General features: G+C 48.9%; 1 protein-coding gene across 2 annotated transcripts in view; it reads left to right on the forward strand.

Moving 5' to 3' along the window:
* The window catches only part of LOC124468488 (protein eva-1 homolog A), a 55,031-nt gene that overhangs the window by 21,876 nt on the left and 12,149 nt on the right, over positions 1–21,006 (forward strand). Inside the window, exon 5 of one of the 2 annotated variants that reach the window (XM_047021247.1) lies at positions 4,471–4,614. In XM_047021247.1, coding sequence (XP_046877203.1) covers positions 4,471–4,614 — 144 coding nt within the window. Of the gene's footprint in view, positions 1–4,470; positions 4,615–11,964; positions 12,118–21,006 lie in introns of those variants that run through there. The other variant, XM_047021248.1, reaches the window with a different exon arrangement.

A 21,006-nucleotide genomic window follows, 5' to 3' on the forward strand; every position in this document is an offset into this window, starting at 1 on the left:
CTTTCTCTCTCTCTCTCTCTCTCTCTCTCTCTCTCTCTCTCTCTCTCTCTCTCTCTCTCTCTCTCTCTCTCTCTCTCTCTCTCTCTCTCATCTCCTCCATTAATGTCACACACACCTCCTGACATCCAAATTGGCCTCCATGTTTGGCATGTGTCTGTTCTTTCTTTTTTTCTTTTTTCAAAAACGTACTTTTCTTTTTATAGTCTAGAGTCTCTTTGTTTCCTGGGCACATCACTAGCCTGGAGCTGGAGTCTTGGTGGTTTGAATGAAACAAAACTTTATTGTCCATTTTTGTTATGTTATGAGACTTGTTGACCATGTGAGATTACAGAACGCAGGGTCTGGATACAGAGTACATCATGATTCAGCCTGCAGACTTCTCCGGGGTGGCGTCAACCCACACAAACACAAACAAACACGCATTCACACACTACTCTGTCTGTTTTCTCAGTCCTGGAATAGTGTGAGCAGGTTTGATCATTCCTGGGTTGTCATAGCGATAGCAGAGCCCAGGGTCCATGCCTGTGTGGAGGGGACGCTGATCCTGAATACCAGGAAGTGACCCCAGGAACTGGCTCGGCCGGCGGGAGTGACACATACTGTTTAGACTGGAATTGTTTTCACACTCCCCCCCCCCCTCTGACTCAACGGATCATCTGATATCAACTTACACACACACCCATGCAGCAGACGTTGCGTGTGCTTGTCTGTATGTGTATACATGTATGTACATGAATGCATATCTACTATATTTGTCTGTTTCTTTGATGTGTGTGTGTGCTAAGAAGACTGGGTATCTCCCAGTGACAGCAGATAGAGATGTGAGCGTGGCATACCTACAGTAGCTCCTGCATCCGTTTCAAAGGAGTGTTTGTGGTCGACATCCCAGCACCAGGTTGACGGGCCCCATATCAGATGGTACAGATGACTCAGTCAGGAGAGGAGGTCTAGGGTCCCTCTGGAGAGCATGTCCTCTCATTGTGTTGTGCCTTCCAGGAAAGTTGTGTGTGTGGGCGTATCCTTGTGTGTGTTCTTGCCAAAATATTTGTTTTGTTCTAGATCATTCAGGGAGAGTATGTTTAAGGTAGCAGGAAGAACTGTCAGATCAGTTATTTTGCTGTTCTTGATTAAGTGGCAGGTTGTGAGGTTATAAGAGAGTAAGTGTGTGTGTGTGTGTGTGTGTGTGTGGACAGGGGCCTTTATATATGACCCTGTTCTGGGTGGGTGTAGGTCAGGTGAAAGGTTATTTGATTGGGGGTGGCGGCAGGGGTAGCAGAAGAAGATAGTGGGTACACATGGTCTTCTGTGTGTGTGTGTGTGTGCTGTGTGTGTGGACTGCCTGTCACATGCCTGTCTGTCTGTGTTACCTCTGCTAATGGGAGCCAGTGGAGGTCAACCTCCAGGAATGCTGTTTTAATCTGTGCAGATCCTCTGTGTGTGTGTTGTGTGTGTGTGTTGTGTGAGTGTTGTGTGTGTGTGTGTGTGTAGCATGATCATGTTGGTCAGGGATAGGCTTGAGAGAATCTCTAAGATGAGCAGAACTTTGAGGGCTATCTTTGTGTGTGGACGGGGGGTGCAGAATCCTCCTCTGTCTGTGTCTGTGTCTGCCAGACTGCTACCCCCCCCCCCCCCACCCAAACCCCCTGGCTGGGCCCCCTGCTTTGCTAATCACCATGACGGCGAATCAAAGGCCTGGCTAATGGGGGCCTGTCTATCACTCAGCCTTGGGGTCCTGGGGAAGGCTTTCAGCGTGACACGCACTGATAGACTCCTTCAGGAAAGGAAGAGAGGTGGGAGCACACAACGAACACGGCAGGAGTCGAGGAGGTTTACAGAGAGAACACAGACACCTACACAGACACACACACACACACACACGCAGACACACACACGCAGACACACACAGACCTACACACAGACCTACACACACAGACACCTACACACACCCACACGTTATCTGCAAGGAAATATTTGTAAGTGTAGTCCCTGCATGGAGTGCATTGATCCCATTCATTATGATCACACGGCTCTGTGTAGTTCAACACCTTACTATCAAAATCAAACCGAACTTAACAAAGTAGTTTCACAATGAGATTCATATATACCCATATGCACATGTCACCCTAAACTTAATTAAAACTCCCTTCAATGCTCCCTAACACAGTCTGTGTTAGATTGTAATTGTGGTGGTCTTAAGCTTCCCTACAGGACTTGGGGAGAGAGGGACTTTTGAGCAGGTTTTGTGTGTGTGTGTGTGTGTGTGTGCGTGTGAGTGTAGGGGGGCAAGTAGACAGTGAGAACTGTCCGACCTTCTCAGTGTCGGGGTGTTTTCCCGTGTCTGGTTCCCAGGTTGTGTTCCAGCACCCTGCTACATCCTGGGTGAAGGATTACACTGTGTCAGCCCCCGCTGGGTGACCTGGGTACGTCCTCCACCCCCCTTCATCTGGGACCGGGTCCAAACGGATCCTCACCACCTGGAGGTCAGCATTCAGCAGGGGGCTCCAGATATCTATAGACCATGCTTGTGTGAGCCAGGGGAGGCTGGGGAGGGTAGAGGACCGTTTTAGACCCTCTACTACAGAGTTCATGCTTAAAGGAAGTTAGAATACTGTTATTTAATGCCTGCCCTGGGGGAAGTTAAATAATCAAGACGTGTGTTTGGATTGTATTGGATACACAACTGTATAAAAGTGTAGAATATGGTCTGTGTATAAATATAGTTGCAATGTATCCATAAATAGTATATTGTTTTTGAGTCATTCACGTATTATAAACTATTGGAGCCCGTTTCAACCCGAAGAACATTACTCTTTAGGTATATATTTTGGGTTTTACTCCAAAATAATGATATAGTACATTTAGATTGTGTTTCTCTCAGCTGGTTAAATTGATAACATGTTGAACTTGAAGAATATGCTTCAGTGTGTCTATACATAATGTATATAGATTTGTCTATTTATCTTTTATCAGAATCAGGTTTATTGTCGCGGTCGGCGTTTCTCTGTGTTTAGTGGACATCTTGGTGTTCAAACCCTTTAAGACGCGGCTTTGATTTTGTTTTATGGCTCCTACAACCCTTCTGGTTAGAACATTCCAGAAAGGTTAGAACCGGATATGGAGACGTCTCACGACACTCCCCCGATTGGCAGTCCTTTATTTCCTGAATGGACAATTTGACCCCTGACCCTCATCATCATTCGTCGTAGGCTTGTTGACGTGTGGGTTGACTTGTGACATGTGGGTTCTTACCCCCTCTCATCTCTCAGGGGGTATGGTGTGGTTGGGGGGTGGGGGTAGATTGGGGTCCCGTATCCGGGTTCAAAGGGGGAAGTCCTCTCTCTCTGTTTTGAGTTTTTACGGAGCGTGTCGGACAGGTCTGGGGGGAGGGCGTTCATGCAGAACCAGGCCTTAGCAACATTCCCAGGGGGGACGGCCGGTGAGGGGAGCGAGCGGCCTGCTTCCAGATGGGCCTGTGGAAAGAGACAAGGACTTGCTACTAGCAGGGGTTGGAGTGGGGCTAGGTGTGATGAAAGTGGGGATGGGGGGGACGGGGGGGACGGGTCAGTGGGAACCGGCTCCCTCTCTAAGTGTTGGGGGTCATCACTGTCCAGATCAGGTTCTGTTAGTGGATTCCATTCCTCTGGTTGTAGTTCCTGTTTATCCAAGTTTACGTAGGTTAAGTGTATTCTAATGTGAACACTACCACACTGTTAATGAACCGTCCTGATCTGTATATAGATCCAGGACATATCTGGACATAGATTTCAGACATACATCTGGATTTAAGGCACTTCGCTTTGTAGCTTCCCAGGGTCATGGAGTAGATATGCTCATAGAGCTCTGGGGTCAGTCTGAGGAACAGGGATGCTCACAGATCTGGGTTCACTATCTCCTCTGATGGGCAGCCGGTCTGCGTCCTCCATCATACTGGTCTGAGACAGAGATGGAGGAGGGACAGGGGAGAGGAGAAGAGAGGACAGGATAGGGGATGAGAGGATTGGAGAAGGAAGGAAAGGAGGAGGGGACAAGTCGAAAGGAGAGAAATGTCAGATGTTCAGTTCTAAGACGGATGACCCTCCCATCCATCAAGGTGACAGGGGGTCTGTCTCTTTAAACACACACACACACAGATCAGGTGTCAGGAGACAATGGGGGGCCAACGTTGGCTGACTGTTTGGGAAGGCTGTCGATAGAGGCCCCTGTGCTGCAGCCATTGTAGGCCAGAGTGTGTCTGAGGTGTCGCTCCCTCTGTTCTCGAAGTGTGTGCACCTCTTTGACTATGGACATGCTCTCTGTCACAGCTGACAGAAGCTCATGTAACCCTTTGTCCTCCTCTGAAGTGCAGCTGCTCGATCAGCACTCTCCCATCGCTCATAGACGCGCTAGTTGTTGTACAGTGTACAGTAGACTAGACAGATTTAAACCTAATCTGGCGACTCTTTCTCTGCCCCGTCCCTCTCTCTCTCCTAGATTGCCAGTCGGGCGTGTCTCTCGAGGTTTTGACGGCCCGTTGCCAGGGGAGGAAGAGCTGTTCGGTTCGAGTTTCCACAAGGGAGTTTGGAGACCCGTGTTATTCCGGGACAAGGAAGTACCTCAGTGTCATCTACACCTGTGGTGAGTCCCTCACTCCTACCCTCACCCCTCTCTCCCCTCCTTCTTCTAACCTGCTGACCCTTCTGCAGAGTTAGAGCAGTTCTCTCTCTGGCCAGTAGGGGGTGGTGGTCTCTCACATTTGAGACGAGGTATTTCTCTACGTTGCAGATCGTAAAAGCTACAGGTAGTGAGAGCATTGTGTTTGATTTGTCCGTCTCTCTTTCTCAGCTTAGCTCTCTCTGTCTCTGTCTCTCTTCAAACACCACTGTAGGAAACAACGTGCCCCCTGCTTTATAAAACTCCCTTCTCTCTTTCTCTTCTCTTTCTTTCTCTTCTCCCCCCTCCCCCCCAGCCCCCTCCACCCCTATCGGTGTGTCGTGTCATCAGGAGTGGAGTCTCCAGGGTTGTTAATCAGCTATGTGATGATGGTGAGAGGAAGGGAGGGGTGGTGATGTTCACTTTGGAGCAGTTTCTTTTTATAGCCCCCCCCCCCCCTCTCTCCGTTGCTCTCTCTCTGTGTCTCTCTCTCCCCCCTCGCTCTCTCTCGGAGGAAACTGAGTTTCCTCTGTCTGTTCCCCACCCCCGGGCCCATCCTGAACTGTCAAACCATAATTCATTAACCACGCACACACGCACTCACACAAACACACACTCACATTGTCCAGACGCCCTCAAATCCAGGAATCGATCCATCAGTGACAAGCTCTGGAGCCTTCCAGACCAGACGTTTCATTCACTCACACACACACACGCACACACACACACAGACATCCACACAGATGCATGGACACACACACATTACCAGCTTCCCCAATCCCTCACACCTTCAAATGCTTTCTTAGCCATTCAACCCTTCTCAAGTATAGAAACTGTAAGAGACCCTGGATCAGTCTAGACTGTGTCCTCCTAAAAGCTCCAGCAGGTTGATGTGTGTGGGAGAGAGAGAGAGAGAGATAGAGAGAGAGAGAGAGAGAGAGAGAGAGAGAGGAGGAGGGAGAGAGAGAGAGAGAGAGGGGGGGGGGGCAGGGAGGGGGGGCATGGAGAGAAGAGAAGGCTGGGGGAGGTGTAATGTGTTTGACATTACATGGAGGGAATGTGTGTTTGTGTGTGATGGAGGGGGGCGGGGACAGGACAGGGGTTGGGGTGGTTTGGGGGAGGAGGCTGGCAAGACTAAATCATTCTAGCTGTAGTAGACATGAAGTCACTTGAGGCTTGAACAAGTTGTAATTTTAGGGTATCATTTTTCATGGACGGTAATGTGTGCTATATACAAGGAAGAGGGGTAGACTCTGTGTGTGTGTTTGTAGTCAGGATGTGTATGTTTGGGTGTGTGTACCCTAAGTATGTGTTTGTGTGTGTAGCCTTGGAGTGTGTTTATGTGTGTAGCCTACTGTATATGTAAGTGTGTGTATGGATGTTGCCTAGGTGTGTGTTTGTGTGTATTTAACCTAGGTATGTGTGTATGTAGCTTAGGTATGTAGCCTAGGTGTGTATGTGTGTGTATGAAGCCTGTGTGTGCATGTGTGTGTGCGTTAGCCTACGTGTGTGTGTGTATGTATGTATACAGCCTAGGTATGTATATGTGTAGCCAAGGTTTGTGTGTGTGTGTGTGTAGCCTAGGTATGTAAATGTGTAGCCAAGGTTTGTGTGTGTGTGTGTGTGTGTGTGTGTGTGAAGCCAAGGTATGTGTGTGGTTTTGTTTGGTTTGCAGTAGAGGTCACTAGCGGCCCCACGTTCTGAAGAACTTCCATTCTATGATTCAACTATTGGTCATAGATCCAAAGGGCAGGATCAGGACCTGGTCCCCCCAGGTCCTGACCCCCCCAGGTCCTGACCCCCCCAGGTCCTGACCCCCCCAGGTTCTGCTGGATCTCAGAACCAGGACTACCTCCAGTGGGGTTCCTCTAAGAGGGAGGAGAACAACCAGAAGGCTTCTTCTTCACGTCATGTGTTTGATAAATGGGCCAGCCTGGGGATGTTTCCTTTAATGGGCACAGCTTTGATTCACTCTGGTTTTTCGCTCTGCTTTGAAGTTTCTGTTGTCTGGACATGTCCCTTAGTTTGGGTAGCCCCCAATCCATGACTACCCCAGTACTGTTAGCCCTAGAACTCATGGCCATCATGCTACTCTATGCAGTACAAAAGTGGTTTTCAAGGGGGGTGCATTGGATGAGAATATAAATATACACTAGATCATGATGGGAGAGGGACCTGCTTTGTTCCAGGAAGTCTAACTGAACTCTGGCTGCTGAAGCCAGTGTTGTAGAAGAACTGCAGGGCGCGGGGCGCGGGGCGCGGGGCGCGGGGCGCGGGGCGCGGGGCGCAGGGCGCAGGGGGCAGGGCCATCTTTCATGCTCGGAGATTTGGTGTGCGTTGTGTTGGTTCATGTGAGCGCTGATCAGATCATCTCCTCGAGGAACTCTTTCATTCTCCCTCTCTCGTTCTTTCTCCTCCCCCCCTCTCACTCACACACCCACCCAACTTCTCAATCTCTTCTTTCACTCATTCACAGTTCTGTCTGCCTACATGCCTACTTGCCTACATTTGTTAATCTTTCTTTGAATCACTCTCTAGATATGTCTCTCTTCCTCTCCCCTACTTCCCCTCTCCTCCATCTCTCTCTCTCTTCTTCTCTCTCTCCCTCTTCCTTTCTCTCCCTCTCTCCCCCTCTCTTTCTCTTTCTTTCAGTTCTCTCTGCACACACACACACATGCACACGCATGCAAGCACACACACAGGACCCAACTCAGGGGAATGAAAGGTTAAGGAAGGCCTAATGAACAGCCAGGATTGCTGGGAGGAAATGGATTAATTGCAGCACTTTGCCTGAGCAGAGAGCAGTGACAGCTCCGGGGCTGACAGCTCTGGGGGCTGACTAGGGGAGGGCGAGAGGGCAGAGGGCTGGGGGTACGGGGCTAGGGTAGAGGGCAGAAGGCTGGGGGTACGGGGCTAGGGTACAGGGCAGAGGGCAGAGGGCTAGAGGTACAGGGCTAGGGTAGGGGTATGTGGCTTAAGGCCTGGAAATAGCTGCATAGAATGTCAGTAGCTGTGTGTCATATCAGTAGTTATAGCGCCCTGTAGCTGTAAAGTGTGTCAGTGGCTATATGGTGAGTCAGTAACTATGGTATGTGAGTAACTATGGTGTGTGAGTAACTATGGTGTGTGAGTAACTATGGTGTGTCAGTAGCGGTCCCACTGAGAGGGGTTTGCTGCAGGGCGGAGGTGGGGGGGTCTGGAGGAGCCAGCAGTCTGTCAGCAGGAGCACACAGAGATGCAACCCCCCTCATCACAGCAGTGCTGCCTGGAGACTAGGGGGAGGGAGGTGTTTATTTTGGCTGGGCCTTGTGTGTGTGTGTGTGTGTGTGTCTGCACGCGTGTGTGTCTCCAGCTGCAGTAGTAGCCACTTGGCCTCCCTTGGAGCCTATATGTCATATCACAGCTGATGCAGTAGGATACAGTTAAAAAGCTACACACACATTTTCATTTATACAGCACATACACATATGCAAACACACACACACAATCCTACTCGCACAGCGCACATACACTCACACACACAGGTTGGGGTTCAGAGAGGAGTAAGGGGGCGTCTGAGCTCCCGAGCCTTCCATCTTACAGACCAGGCCAGACCAGACCAGACCAGGCCAGGCCAGACCAGACCAGACCAGACCAGACCAGACCAGACCAGACCAGGCCAGACCAGGCCAGACCAGGCCAGACCAGACCAGGCCAGACCAGACCAGGCCAGACCAGACCAGACCAGACCAGACCAGGCCAGACCAGACCAGACCAGACCAGGCCAGACCAGGCCAGACCAGGCCAGGCCAGACCAGGCCAGACCAGACCAGGCCAGGCCAGGCCAGGCCAGGCCAGGCCAGACCAGGCCAGGCCAGGCCAGGCCAGGCCAGGCCAGGCCAGGCCAGGCCAGGCCAGGCCAGACCAGACCAGACCAGGCACCAACACTGACACAACATCACCTGATCCTCCCAGAACACAAACATCACATCAACCCTTGTGATCTGTCTCTCTTTTTCTCTGTGTGTGTGTGTGTGTGAGTGTGTGTGTTTCTGTGTGTGTGTGTGGTATGAATGGGAATGTATGTGTGTGGGTGCATACATACCAATGCCCATAAAAGGAAGTACATTTGATTAGGATAACGTCATCCCTAAACAGTTCTCTCGTTCGCTCTCGCGGACACACACACACACGAACACAAACACACAATATGAAAACTCTGGTAGTCGCTCCAGAGCCAAGCAGTCTTTTCCAAGTCTTTCCTTCTCAGCCCAGAGAGGAGGGTCTAAAAGAGGGGGTTCTGAACAGACCCAGATCAGGGAGCATTGTTGGGGGTGTGACCATGAACAAGGTTAGGGGCGGGGCCGGGAGTGTTAGGGGCGGGGCCAGGAGTGTTAGGGGTGGGGCCAGGAGTCTTAGGGGCAGGGCCAGGAGTGTTAGGGGCGGGGCCAGGAGTCTTAGGGGCAGGGCCAGGAGTGTTAGGGGCGGGGCCAGGAGTCTTAGGGGCAGGGCCAGGAGTGTTAGGGGCGGGGCCAGGAGTGTTAGGGGCGGGGCCAGGAGTCTTAGGGGCAGGGCCAGGAGTGTTAGGGGCGGGGCCAGGAGTGTTAGGCGGCATAGGGTTAGGGTTAGGAGTGTGTACTGAGAGTGTTATGTCACTCTCAGTAGCGACCCTGCCCGCACACAAGGCTGTTTGTGGCACTGATGGGCTGTTGCCGTAGTGATGTGCTGATGCCAGGGGTCAGAGGATTGTGCCCGCTCAGCTTGTTTAGTCAGCTGATGTCTAACCCTCAGCATCTGCTGTCCACACTCAGCACCCAGTACCTGCCAGCTGTGGGAAACAACACACACAGACACATGCTTACTCATACACACACTCACACACTCACGCACTCACTGTAACTCAATATTCTCTCAGTCTCTCTGTCTCCTTCAGTTTCTTCTTTCTCTCTTACTCAGTGTTCATAATGCAGCTCAATGATCTTTACACTGCATGGAAACAGCCTGTTTGCAGCAGTGCATTATGGGTGTGGTGGTCTTGTCAGTCATTAAAATGTTTCTCTAACAAAGTGGATTACATCACATTACACTAGGTGTTTGATTAGAAGTTCCCAGACTTTTCCGTATTTCCCTTTCTGGCTAGACTGATAGACTGCAGTGGTAGAAACAAGGGATAGCCCTCTCTCTGTCTCTGTCTCTCTCTCTCTCTCTCTAATGTCTCTCTCTAGTTCTGTATCTCTCTCACCTCTCTTCTATGTAGGTTTGTGCTGCTTCTCAGTGTGTGGCCTTTTCTACACAATGGCTTCCTTCATGTTGAAACTTTTGAGTTGTGTTGGTGCACATCAGCACTGATCAAATCATCCTCTTGAGGAACTCTCTTTCACTCTCACTTTTGTTCTCTTGCTCAGTCTTTTTCTTTCATTTCCTCTCTCTCTTTACTTCTCTCTCTCACTCTCTCCCTTTCCATCCATTCCCGCTCTCTCTCTCTCTCTCTCTCTCTCTGGCCCTCCATCCCTCATCATTCATCTCCAGTCATTACATCCCAGGTCTGATCCACAGTCTTGCTCGGGTCGTGGAGTTTTTTCAGTTGCACCCTCACTTCCCTATCCCTTCCAGAACCCAGGGATAATGGCACACCAGAAGCTGATTGGGCAGGCCAACAGGAAGTCTGGCCAGCGCTGCCTTCTGTGGCATGTGTCACGTTACTTGGTCTTTGAAGGGTTAGTATGAAAATAGAGAGAAACCATGCTAGGTGCCAGCAAGCAGCTTTGATCTGTCTATCTACTGAAGGTTTAGGAAACATGGTGGCGATAATCAGCAAAGGGAAGGAGGGGGGTGAGGGAGAGAGAAAGAGAGGGAACAGACATAGCCGTCTGTGTGTTTCACCTGCACCTCTGTGTGTCTCAATCAAATGGCTGTCTGTCTGTCTCGCCTGACCCCCCTCAGCCCAGTTTTCACCCCACAGGCCAGAGTGCTGGTGTGGTGTGGTGGGTGGGTGTGTTGTGGTGGTCAGAGATATGTCTACTCCAGACGATCCCACCATCTCTAAGAGTTAGAGACTTACATGTAAGCTCTAATATGGTTGGTGAACATATGGGACAAAACAGTGTGCACAAATTCAAACAGACCCTCTCTCTCACACACACACACACACACACACATACACACACACACACACACACACACACATACCCACGCATACACTCTTTGGTTTGGAGTGAAAGGAAAGCCCTCAACTCACAGGACAGAGCTGCATTGTTGTGTTCTTCTGGTCAGGTTCTAGAATCTTCGGAAGCCACCCCCTACCTTACTGTGCTGTAGCGCTGTTGTCCTGTTGTATGTGGAGTTTGTGAAGAACAGAGGAACTAATGCAAACCAGTCTGTGGCTGGTTGCAGTTTTCCTACTGTGGTCGAGGAGGAGGAGACAGAGTGAAAAAGCGAGTGAGCGGGAAAAAAGTTAGTGAGGGAGTGAGAGAGAGAGAGAGAGAGAGAGAGAGAGAGAGAGAGAGAGAGAGAGAGAGAGAGAGAGAGAGAGAGAGAGAGAGAGAGAGAGAGAGAGAGAGAGATAAGGAGAGAGCGAGCGAGTGAGTGTGTGATAGGGATAGAGAAAGATAGAGAGCATATAGAGAAAATAGAGAAAGTGACAGAAAGTGAAGGAGAAAAAAGATAGGGAGAAAGTAAAGTGAGCCGAGAAAAGAGAGGAAGAAGAAAAAAAAGAGGGATCCCAGGACAGTCACAGACCAGATTCCAAATCTCAGCTGAATGAAGTTCTCAGGTCATTTCCTGTCTCTGCATGCTAAACCCCACCACCACCACCAACACCATCTCACTCTCCCTCTCTCTTTCTCTCTCTCTTTTCCCCACATACACACACCCCCTTCTATCTACCATGCGGTCACTCTCAACTTCCCTCCCTCCCTCTCTCTCTTTCTCTCTCTCCCTCACGGGCTCCACTCACAGTAGTCTGCTGTGTAGGTGGACACTCCATGCCCTGCTGTTCTCCCTCTCTCTCTTATCCTCGTTCCCTCCCCGCCTCTCTCTCTCTCCCTCTCTCTCTCTCTCTTTCTCCCTCTCTCTCTCTCTCTCTCTCTCTCTCTCTCTCTCTCTTCCACTCTTACGTTCCCTCGCTCGCGCTGTCACATTCCAGTCGTCTACAGCCCGGGTCTCACTTTCTCTCTGCGAGAGCAGGACGGAAGGAGGGAAGGAAAAGGAGGAAGGAAGGAGGTAAAAACTAACAGAAGAGTAAAGAAGAAAGCAGCCGAGAAGCCCGTCTCCTCGACTCTCCCCTGCTCTCCTCTTTCTGAATCCCTCCCTCACTCCCCATTCAGAAAAGAAAAGGAAGAAACTGAAACCCAGTCCAGGCCGGATTAAAGGGGGGGAGAGAAGCAGTGAAGGACTGTACCTTCCTAAAGGGATTTGGTTTTTCCGTCACCTTCAACTTTTTTTTCCCCCCTTCACCTTCCATCTCTCCTCTTTTGGGGGCTGGTGACTCCGGTTCTCCTCCACAGCACGGTGAGGACTCACGTGAGCGTCTGTTTTTCCTGTCTGTCCTCTCCGTCCCCACCCCTCCAGCCCCGCTCGGGTGAGGGCACACACAGACACTCACACCCAGGGAGAAAGGCACGCGTGCCGGGAGCTAGACAGGGACTGATTGTCTAGACCTCTGGAGGATTTCCACTCAATCATGTGTGTGTAAGTGTCATCTTCTCTCCTCTCTCAGAACAAGGCTTCACACCGTCCACTGTCAAAATGGGATTCTCTCCTCATCGCTAGAATGTGTGTGTGTGTGTGTGTGTGAACCTGAGGAATGTGGCCATCCTGAGGCTTTCTCTCGTGTGGCTCCTGTGTTGTGCATGTCTCCCTCCAGTGAGGTGATTCTGCATTACCACACCACTATGCTAAAGCACTGTCTGCTCAGCCTGTTGTGTGAAGCTGAGTTTGGGTGTTCACCACCTTGGCTAGCTCAGGGAACACTGTTGAGTGTCTTGTAATTGCTGGCTGGGTGCTCTGTATCGGGTTTCTCCAGGTTTTTCTGGGACCAATGTGGAGTCTATTCTGGTCTCTCCTCCATGAGAGACCAGTGTTGAGTATATGTTGGTCTCCTACCAAAATACATTAGTGTTGGGTCCCTGTTGGTCTCTCCTGTAAGTGAGCTCAGTATTGAGTCTGCGTTGGTATCTCTGAGAGATTATTATTGTGTCTATCTATGTTGGTCTCTCTTTGTACACCATGTGTCTCTCTGCTGTTTCAGTGTCTGGGAAATGCAGCACATGTGTCTCTGTGTGTGTCTTTAGTGTGTTACCTTCTGTGTCTGGTCTCTCTAAGGACTGGTGAGCGGTCAGGAGCCAGGCCTGGGCTGAGTGAGTAGATGACAGGGAACACTGACAGCCCAGCGTGTGGACTGTAGAGAGAGGCACGGCAACAACTGCATGACACACACACAAACAACTATTTTACTGTGTGTGTGTGTTAATGTCATGGAAAAAGTAATTAAGAATGAGAGTTGGTTAGTATGATTACATGTTTGGAAATATGTGTGTGTGTGTGCACGCTGAAATAGTTTGGAACCGCGGGAGAGAGCATGAGAACTCTGGTGTGGTTACCATAGATGGTCAGTGTGGTCAGTGATGAGGTGTTGGTCGTATTGAACAGAGCAGAGCAGCATAGTAGAGTAGTGTAGAGTAGAGTTGAGTAGACTAGAGCAGTCTAGATCTGAGTAAAGCAGAGTAGAGCACTCTCTGCTTATTAAACCAGACTTTTGCACTCACTGTGCCACATATAAAACAGTGTGGATTTCTCCCAAGAGTGGTCTGTTGGAGTGTGTGTGTGTGTGTGTATGTGTGTGTGTGTGTGTGTCTGTAGCAAGCTGCCAGCCAGCTTCCCTCTAAGCGGTGTGTATTGTGAGCAGCAGTAGAGGGCCTGTCCCTCCCTAACCACAAGGGACTCTTTGTTTGTCATTTATGAATTAGTGTGTGGTTTGGGTAACGAGAGGCCTGGTCGAGTTAGACGGCACAGCAACTGGACCTGCCCAACCCTGAACACACACAAGCCAGCTTCATTAGACTAGAGCTTTATAACGTGTGTGTGTGTGTATGTGTGTGTGCTTTGTTTATTATTTTAGATTAGTGGTCTTGATGTTCTCTGGAGATTACCTAACAGAGAGATTGAGATAATGTCAGAAGAAGGATGTTTAATTGTGTAATTTGCCCTCCCTCTCTCTCTGTCTCCCCTCAATCGTTCTCCATTACTTTAGTTTTGATCTCTTTCTTCTTCTTTCTCTTCCTTTTTCTGTTTTTTAATCTCTATTATTTGCCGTACTCTCATGTAGAAAGGCTTTGGGGTAGTCTGAAAGTTGTCTTTGAAACCCTCTCATTGGACACACTCTTCAGTGTGTTTGACAGTGGTTATCAGCAGACATCAGTGTTTGAGAAGTAGATGAAAGGTTGTTCAGAGTCATAAAAACTCCACTCTGTCTCTGTCCAGCCACAGGAAATATGCTCTCTATCTTACTTGTCTCTCTTTTCTTTCCTATTCATCCTTCAGCCCTTTATGACCCTCTTACATCCACCCTCCCATAACTATCTCTCTCTCTCCCTTGTTCTCTTGTTTGTACTTTTCATCAAGAGGGTTTATTTACTCTAGGCCAGTCTGAATGGAACCTGGCTTCTTGTTTTGGCCTCACTCCTTCCTTTAATGTATCCTTTCTTCTCTCCTCTCCCTCCTTTAATATAGCGTGGTCTCACTCCCTCTCTTCTTCCTTTAGTATAGCTTTTCCTCACTCCTCCTCTCCACCTCTCCCTCCTTTTACTATAACCTCTCTCTCCCTCTTTTCCCTTCCTTTAATAAAGCCTCCTCTCTGTCCATGGCTTTCTCCCACCTACCATCTCCGATGTGATCCTTTTCTTTCTACCCTGCCCTCTGTTTTTGAAACTTAGCGTGCATTCCTCAGCTAGTCCCTAGGTATGCTTACACTTTCTCTCCCGCTCCCTCGCTCTGCTCTCCTCGGTTTTGTCCTTCTTTCAGCTTCTCTCTCCCTCTCTCTCCCTCTCTCTCCCTCTTGCTCTTTCTCTCGCTCAACTCCGCACTCAATCCACCCCCACCCCTTCGTCCGCCCTCCCCCGCTCCTTGGATCCCCTATCCAGCCCATGTTTGGGGGCTCCTGATCGTCAAAGCAGATGTGGTGGGCACCGGAACTTCCTGGCATTCTTCAGCCAACAAGCAGCTGTTTCGTGGGGGTTCATCCCTGCCCCCCCCCTCCCCACCCCCAATCCTCCGTACCCTCAGGTCCCACCCATCCCCCCATCCCCTAACTCCCCAACCCCATGATAACCCCCCCCAGCCACCCCCTAACCCCCCCCCCCCCCCCCCCCAGCACCACCCTAAAAGTACCACCCACAGAACCACCCAACAACTCTACAGTTCTGCCCATGTATACCACTTCACACACACGCATACACACACACCAACACACATGTCCATACCAGACCATTGTTCACTAGGTTCTCACACTCATCTCCCCACCAGTCGCTCTCAGAGCTGGACACTGTCAGCTCCTCTTCCAGAAGTTGATCCTTTCTGAGGCAGAACAGCTGGGATCAGACACACCAACACTCCACACTCAAACACACACTTTTTTTGTGCGTCTCTGCTTGGTCCTGGTGTCAGCAGAGACGTGGTTTACAGAGGAACTCTGGAGGATCTCTGGAGGTTGGACTCATCTGAAGTTGTGTTATTGTGCAGACTGGGCCAGGACAGGGATCTGAAGATGGGCAGATTTATGGCTGTTGGAGGTCATATATCTCTGGATGAGATGCTTGCAGAGCCCCTTCCTTCTCTCCTGGCTTTAGAGGTCACCAGGGTGTGTGTGTGTGTGTCTGGGCGCGTGAGTGTATGTGTGTGTGTGTCAGACAGCATACTCATACTGCTGCATTGCTAAGCCCAGGCATCGAGGCATGTTCTGTACTATCTGGTTTTGCCTCCTTCCCTTCTTCTTCCATCTCTCCGTCCCTCTTACCATCCCTACTCAATCCCCCCTATACCTCCCTATTTCTCCCTCCCTCATGCATCAATCCCTCCTGACCCTTCTGCTGCCCTCTCTTCCTGACTCCACCTCCCTTCCTGACTCCACCTCTCTTCACTCCATCCCTCTCTCCATCCTTCCCTCCATCTAAACCCTCCATCTAAACCCTCCTCTCCCTCATTAAACTCATTATTTGTTCTGAGGAGCAGGGAATAATTTGTGCCCAGAAACATATGCTGCACACAGAAAGAGGGACAAAGAGAGAGAGAGAGAGAGAGCAAGAGAGAGAGAGAGAGAGAGAGAGAGAGAGAGAGAGAGAGAGAGAGAGAGAGAGAGAGAGAGAGAGAGAGAGAGAGAGAGAGAGAGAGAGAGAGAGAGAGAGAGAGAGACAAAGAAGAGAGAATGAGAGGAAGGGAGAGAGGTTTAGGGTAAGTGAAGACTGAGTCCACAAAGTGAAAGCAATAGAATGGGTAAGACAAATAGCTTGATATAAAGAGTGACAAAAAAGAGTAGGATAGACAATGCCAGAGATGGAGAGAGTGGTAGAGAAAAATAGAAAGAGTGAGAGAAAAAGAGAGAGCGATAGAGAAAGAGTGAAAGAGGCACAGAGCTTAATTTCGGTTCAGATAAACATATATTGGTTCTAACTAAAACTTCTAAGCAGCCCCACTCACCTCATAACTAGCCAACTCAACTCTGTTCTGTTTTCAGACTTTCAATTTCAAAATTTTTAAAAGGGAGTAAAGAGAGGGTTTGGGGTGGATAGAGAGTTTAATTAAGCTAGTTTATCGAAAAGCCAGAGAAAATTGTGTTAATTTTACTGTGTTTTGTAGGCTTGTGACTTCTTTATTGACATAAACACATGCTGTAGGCAAGGTTTGTTTTCTTCTATGAACTGTAAACACATGTTTTAGGTTGTGTCTCTTCAGTACTTTTATCACTCCCATATTACAGGTCGGGTCGGCAGAATTAGCAGACACCATTAATGATGTAGGCGGCGAGTTTATAGCCCTGGGTTTGAATGAAGCATTAAATCGCTGCAGCCTCCACTCTGGCTCCCATCCTTGTAATGGATGTTGGGTTCAAGAAAGCACACCTGCAACGCTGTAAAGGCTAGGCTAATCCAAACATGCTGTGCCAGACAGATATAGGGGCTAAACTATGCTAAGATAAACATTATGTACAGTGCTATAGAACCTACCCTGGGCTAAATTAGGCGAAACTAATCAGGCAGTGCTTATAGAGTGTATGCACTTTCCACAAGCCCAAGAGAAAAAGGTTTCAGGTCTCCAATGTTCTTCATAGTTGCACAGTTAAGCACTGATTTAGAGTCAGTGATTTTTACCTGAGTCCTGTGACTCATGATGACTCGTGACTCAGCATGATCCTAATCTGTGGCTAGGTACACCACCTATTCACACAGTCTGAGGGATGCCTGTGGCGACGGTGAAGGAGAAACCAGATTAGATGAATACAGATTAGGACCACCACTCTCGTGGGACACAACTAACCTAAACATTTAAGAATCCCATGTATCAATTTTGGTAACCATCTCAGATAAGAACTCTCCGTCTTGCTGCGTGTGAGCCTGATGACCATGTGACCAGGTCACGTGTGACCACGCTCATCCAGAACGAGTCAGCTCTCTTGATACAGCTCCATGTGGGTACTTACCCTGCAGATAATAAACTACCGTCCAACCGTAGTCTTAAGGGGTTACAAGTCACTGGGTAATACAGCGAAGAGCGTCACATGACCAGATGAAAATGAGCCTGCTATACTAATACCACAGGCAGGAGCGCATGCACACACATTGTCAGTGACGAGTATATAAGCCCAAATGAGTGTATGTAACCTAAGATTGGCCTGAGTTCCTATTGGCACGTGTTGGGTCATGTACAGTGTGTATAGTGGGGCGTAAGTGTGACAGACGTATGGAGGTAATACACGTCGTTTCAGAGTCTGGTCAGTGTCATGGTGACTGTGCTCTGTTTGGGTTGGGGTAATCTTCTCGTAGTTTCCTACTAATAACTGTGATATTACTGCTGGGTGTGTGGGGCCTGGACAGTCTCACTAGCACTTCTCTCTAGATCTTCCTCTCGCTCTTTCTAATTCTATCATTTTTCTCTCTCTCCCTCTCTCTCTCCCTCCATTTGTCTCCTCTTCTCTCTCTCTGTTGGTTTTAATCACTGTACATAATGGCGTCCGTCAGCTAAAAGCAGAGCCAGACCTCCACTGTCGTGTTTGTTTAGCGATGTCCACCTGAGTCCAGGCCAGCTCCCTCCCTCCCTCCCTCTCTCTCTCTCTCTCTCTCTCTCTCCTCTCTCTCTCTCTCTCTCTCTCCTCTCTCTCTCTCTCTCTCTCTCTCTCTCTCTCTCTCTCTCTCTCTCTCTCTCTCTCTTTCTCTCTCTCTTTCTCTCTCTCTCTCTTTCTTTTTCTCTCTCGCTCTCACTCTCTCTCTCAATTTCTCTCTATCTGTCTCTCTCTCTGTCTCTCTCTCTCTATCTCTTTGTTATCCCAGATGCCCTGCCAAAACCATACTTTTGGAATGACCCTTTAAGACCAGTGAAGCCACAGACTGGAGACATATACCCTGATCTTAGCTTGTTGATCTTAGCCAGTCATCAGGAGGCCTATGATGTTGGCTTAGCTGTTGGTCTGCTATACACCGCTGCTGTAAATAAATCTAGAACAGGGCTTCTTAAACTATTTAAACCAGACTCCCCTTTGAAAATGTTAAAATGTTTAACCCCCCCCTCCTCCATTAGCTTCCAATCCTCTTTTGACAGCAATATACTTTCCTTGTGTCCTGTTACGACTAAACAGTACACTCCATCTCTGCCGGAAGAGACAGAAGCCTGAGACACAGGGAAGATTCTGTGATTCTGTGATTCTGATTCGTCTCAAGACGAGTCAAATCTCATACATTCTCAGGTAAAAGGCACAGCACAATTATTCATTGTTATCTTGCAGATTATTACCTTTCCAGGCTTGCTGTTCAAAACTTGAGTTGGGATAGTAGGCCCTTTGTATGGTGGATGCTCACTGTCATGCTTGACCAATCAGGTAGAGTGTACCATACGGATTTTACCCATAAATATCAAGGGTTAGCTCCGCCCCCACTCCAGTCCTTTCTCTCTTCTTCTCTTCCCGTTTTCCTCTCTCTCTCTTTCTTGAGCTTTCTTCTCTTGATGGTTCTCTTCACCCTCGCCTTTCTCTTTGTCTCTCCCTCCATACAAAGGCAGTGATACCTGCAGCTCTGGTATTTTGGAAAAGAGGAGAGAGTTTGGAAGGCACCATATTCCTGTCTTCTGCTCCATCTCATCTACCTATTCTATTCCCCCCAACCTTTTCCTCCACTGTCCTCCCTCGCTCCTTCTCTCGATCTCTACCATCCTCCCTACCTCTCTGCTGTCCTCCCCTCCTTTCTCTCTCTCTCTCTACTTTCTTCTTTCCTTCTTTTTTTTCTTTTGGGTTCATGTGTTCATGTGGTTCTTGTTCGTGTCAAAGCCCCCCTACCCTCACAGAAACACCACATAAAGCAAGATCGTTGTTTTACCCAGGTGGCTATTTCGAAAATGTTCAACTCCTGCTGTGCTCGCTGGTGAACGTACCAGAGATTTCTACCCTCAAGCTTTGCTCTAATGCTGGCATCCAAATGAACCCAACTGCTAGAATAGGAGTTGAGCTGTCAGACGCAGGGCAGGGAAGACATTCCCAGCTGTGTGGAGCCGTCGTGGGGAGTGTGAAACAGAGATGTTGTGGTGGTAATTGAGACATCAACAGAGAAGGAGCAGTTGTCTCTGAGTGTAATATGCTGCTGTAACTGTGTTAGCTGCACTTCGTTATCTAATCACCGAGATGGATACTGATCCAACAACGACACGAGCCCAAGGCCCACAACAGGTGTTTATTTTAAAGACACTCGTAAAAAGAGAGAGAAAAAGAGAGACTGTGTATGTATGTGCCCCTAGCCTGAAGGACACAGCTGTGAGGTATAGAGGAAGCAACCACACAGTGTGAATATGGAGCTGAAGTAGGCAGACATACTCGAAAGCCACCAAAATCCTCACCAACTAAACTAAGTTTACCAACCTTGTTAGATTATATTAGACACTGACTGTGGACACAATACTAAGTTTCTGAAATGAAAATATGTATGGTGACAATAATAGAGCTGTCCAATGACACATAAACAGAATTTGATATAGATGGTGTGTGTATGTGTGTAAGAGAGAGAGTGTGTGCGTAAGTGTGTGTGTGTGTGTGTGCACGCCCGTGTGTGTGTAGTGGACCCGTGTGCCAAGAAACCCAAGCCGTTGAGGGGGATGAGAAAGGAAATGATGTGATGGGTTTACTGCAGCGCACTCTTCCATGTCTTATGGATACTCCCCTCTCTCTCTCTCTCTCTCTCTCTCTCTCTCTCTCTCTCTCAGTCTGTCTTTCCTTCTATCTCTTCCCCTGTGCTTTCTCTTCTGTCTTCTCCTTCTTGATTAAAAACAGCCGCTAGTGTAGCTTGTGTTTGTGTGCTTAATCACAGAAGTCTATTTTAGGAGGGGACTCTAATAATAGCCAGTGAGGCTCAGTCAGGGTTCTGTAGACAGTAAGGACAGGACCAGTATGTGTGTGTGTGTATGTGTGTACTACAGCATCAGACACAGGCTGCTGTGTAGTGATTAGTGAGAGCCGATGACAGGTCTGGACTGATACACAACTCTGTGTAATTACCCCTGGCCAGGCAAACTACCTCTCTTAAGACTAGAGCTCTGTCAACACGCACCCACGCACACACACACACACACACATCGAAACACATGCAGGACTGGACAACCTGTGCCTTCTTCCTCAAATAAGAATCACACACACACACACACACACTTAGACAAGTCTGCCCTGCTAGACTAGTCGTCATGGATTATCACGTGCTGGGTATTTCCAAAGCAGTGGGACAGAGTTCAGCTGTTTGGATGTCTGGTCACGTACAGTATGAGGAAGGGTTTGCACTGCAATGACATGGAGCATACACAGACACATACTGGCACCATGGTAGACAGCTCAAATATACCTGAGAGAGGAAGGCACACTCATACACACACAACATACACACCTGAATGAGCGAAATGTTTGGGTGCGGGACTTTCTCAGTCGGGAGGGGCTAGCCAGACTCCGCCCACAGTGATGAAGAGATAAAAGGGAGAGAGAATGTGGGCTGTCTGCATTCTAGCACCATGCTTAATGTTCGAAACGGATGGAGAGATAACTATGTCAAACCTACCTTCCTTAATTTGTAATAGATTCAAACACACTTGTCCCCCAGGGAATGTCCTTGTACTTACGGTAAGTCGCTCTGGATAAGAGCGTCTGCTAAATGACTAAATGGG

The sequence above is a fragment of the Hypomesus transpacificus genome, chromosome 6, assembly GCF_021917145.1.
Source record: "Hypomesus transpacificus isolate Combined female chromosome 6, fHypTra1, whole genome shotgun sequence".
Lineage (NCBI taxonomy): Eukaryota > Metazoa > Chordata > Actinopteri > Osmeriformes > Osmeridae > Hypomesus > Hypomesus transpacificus.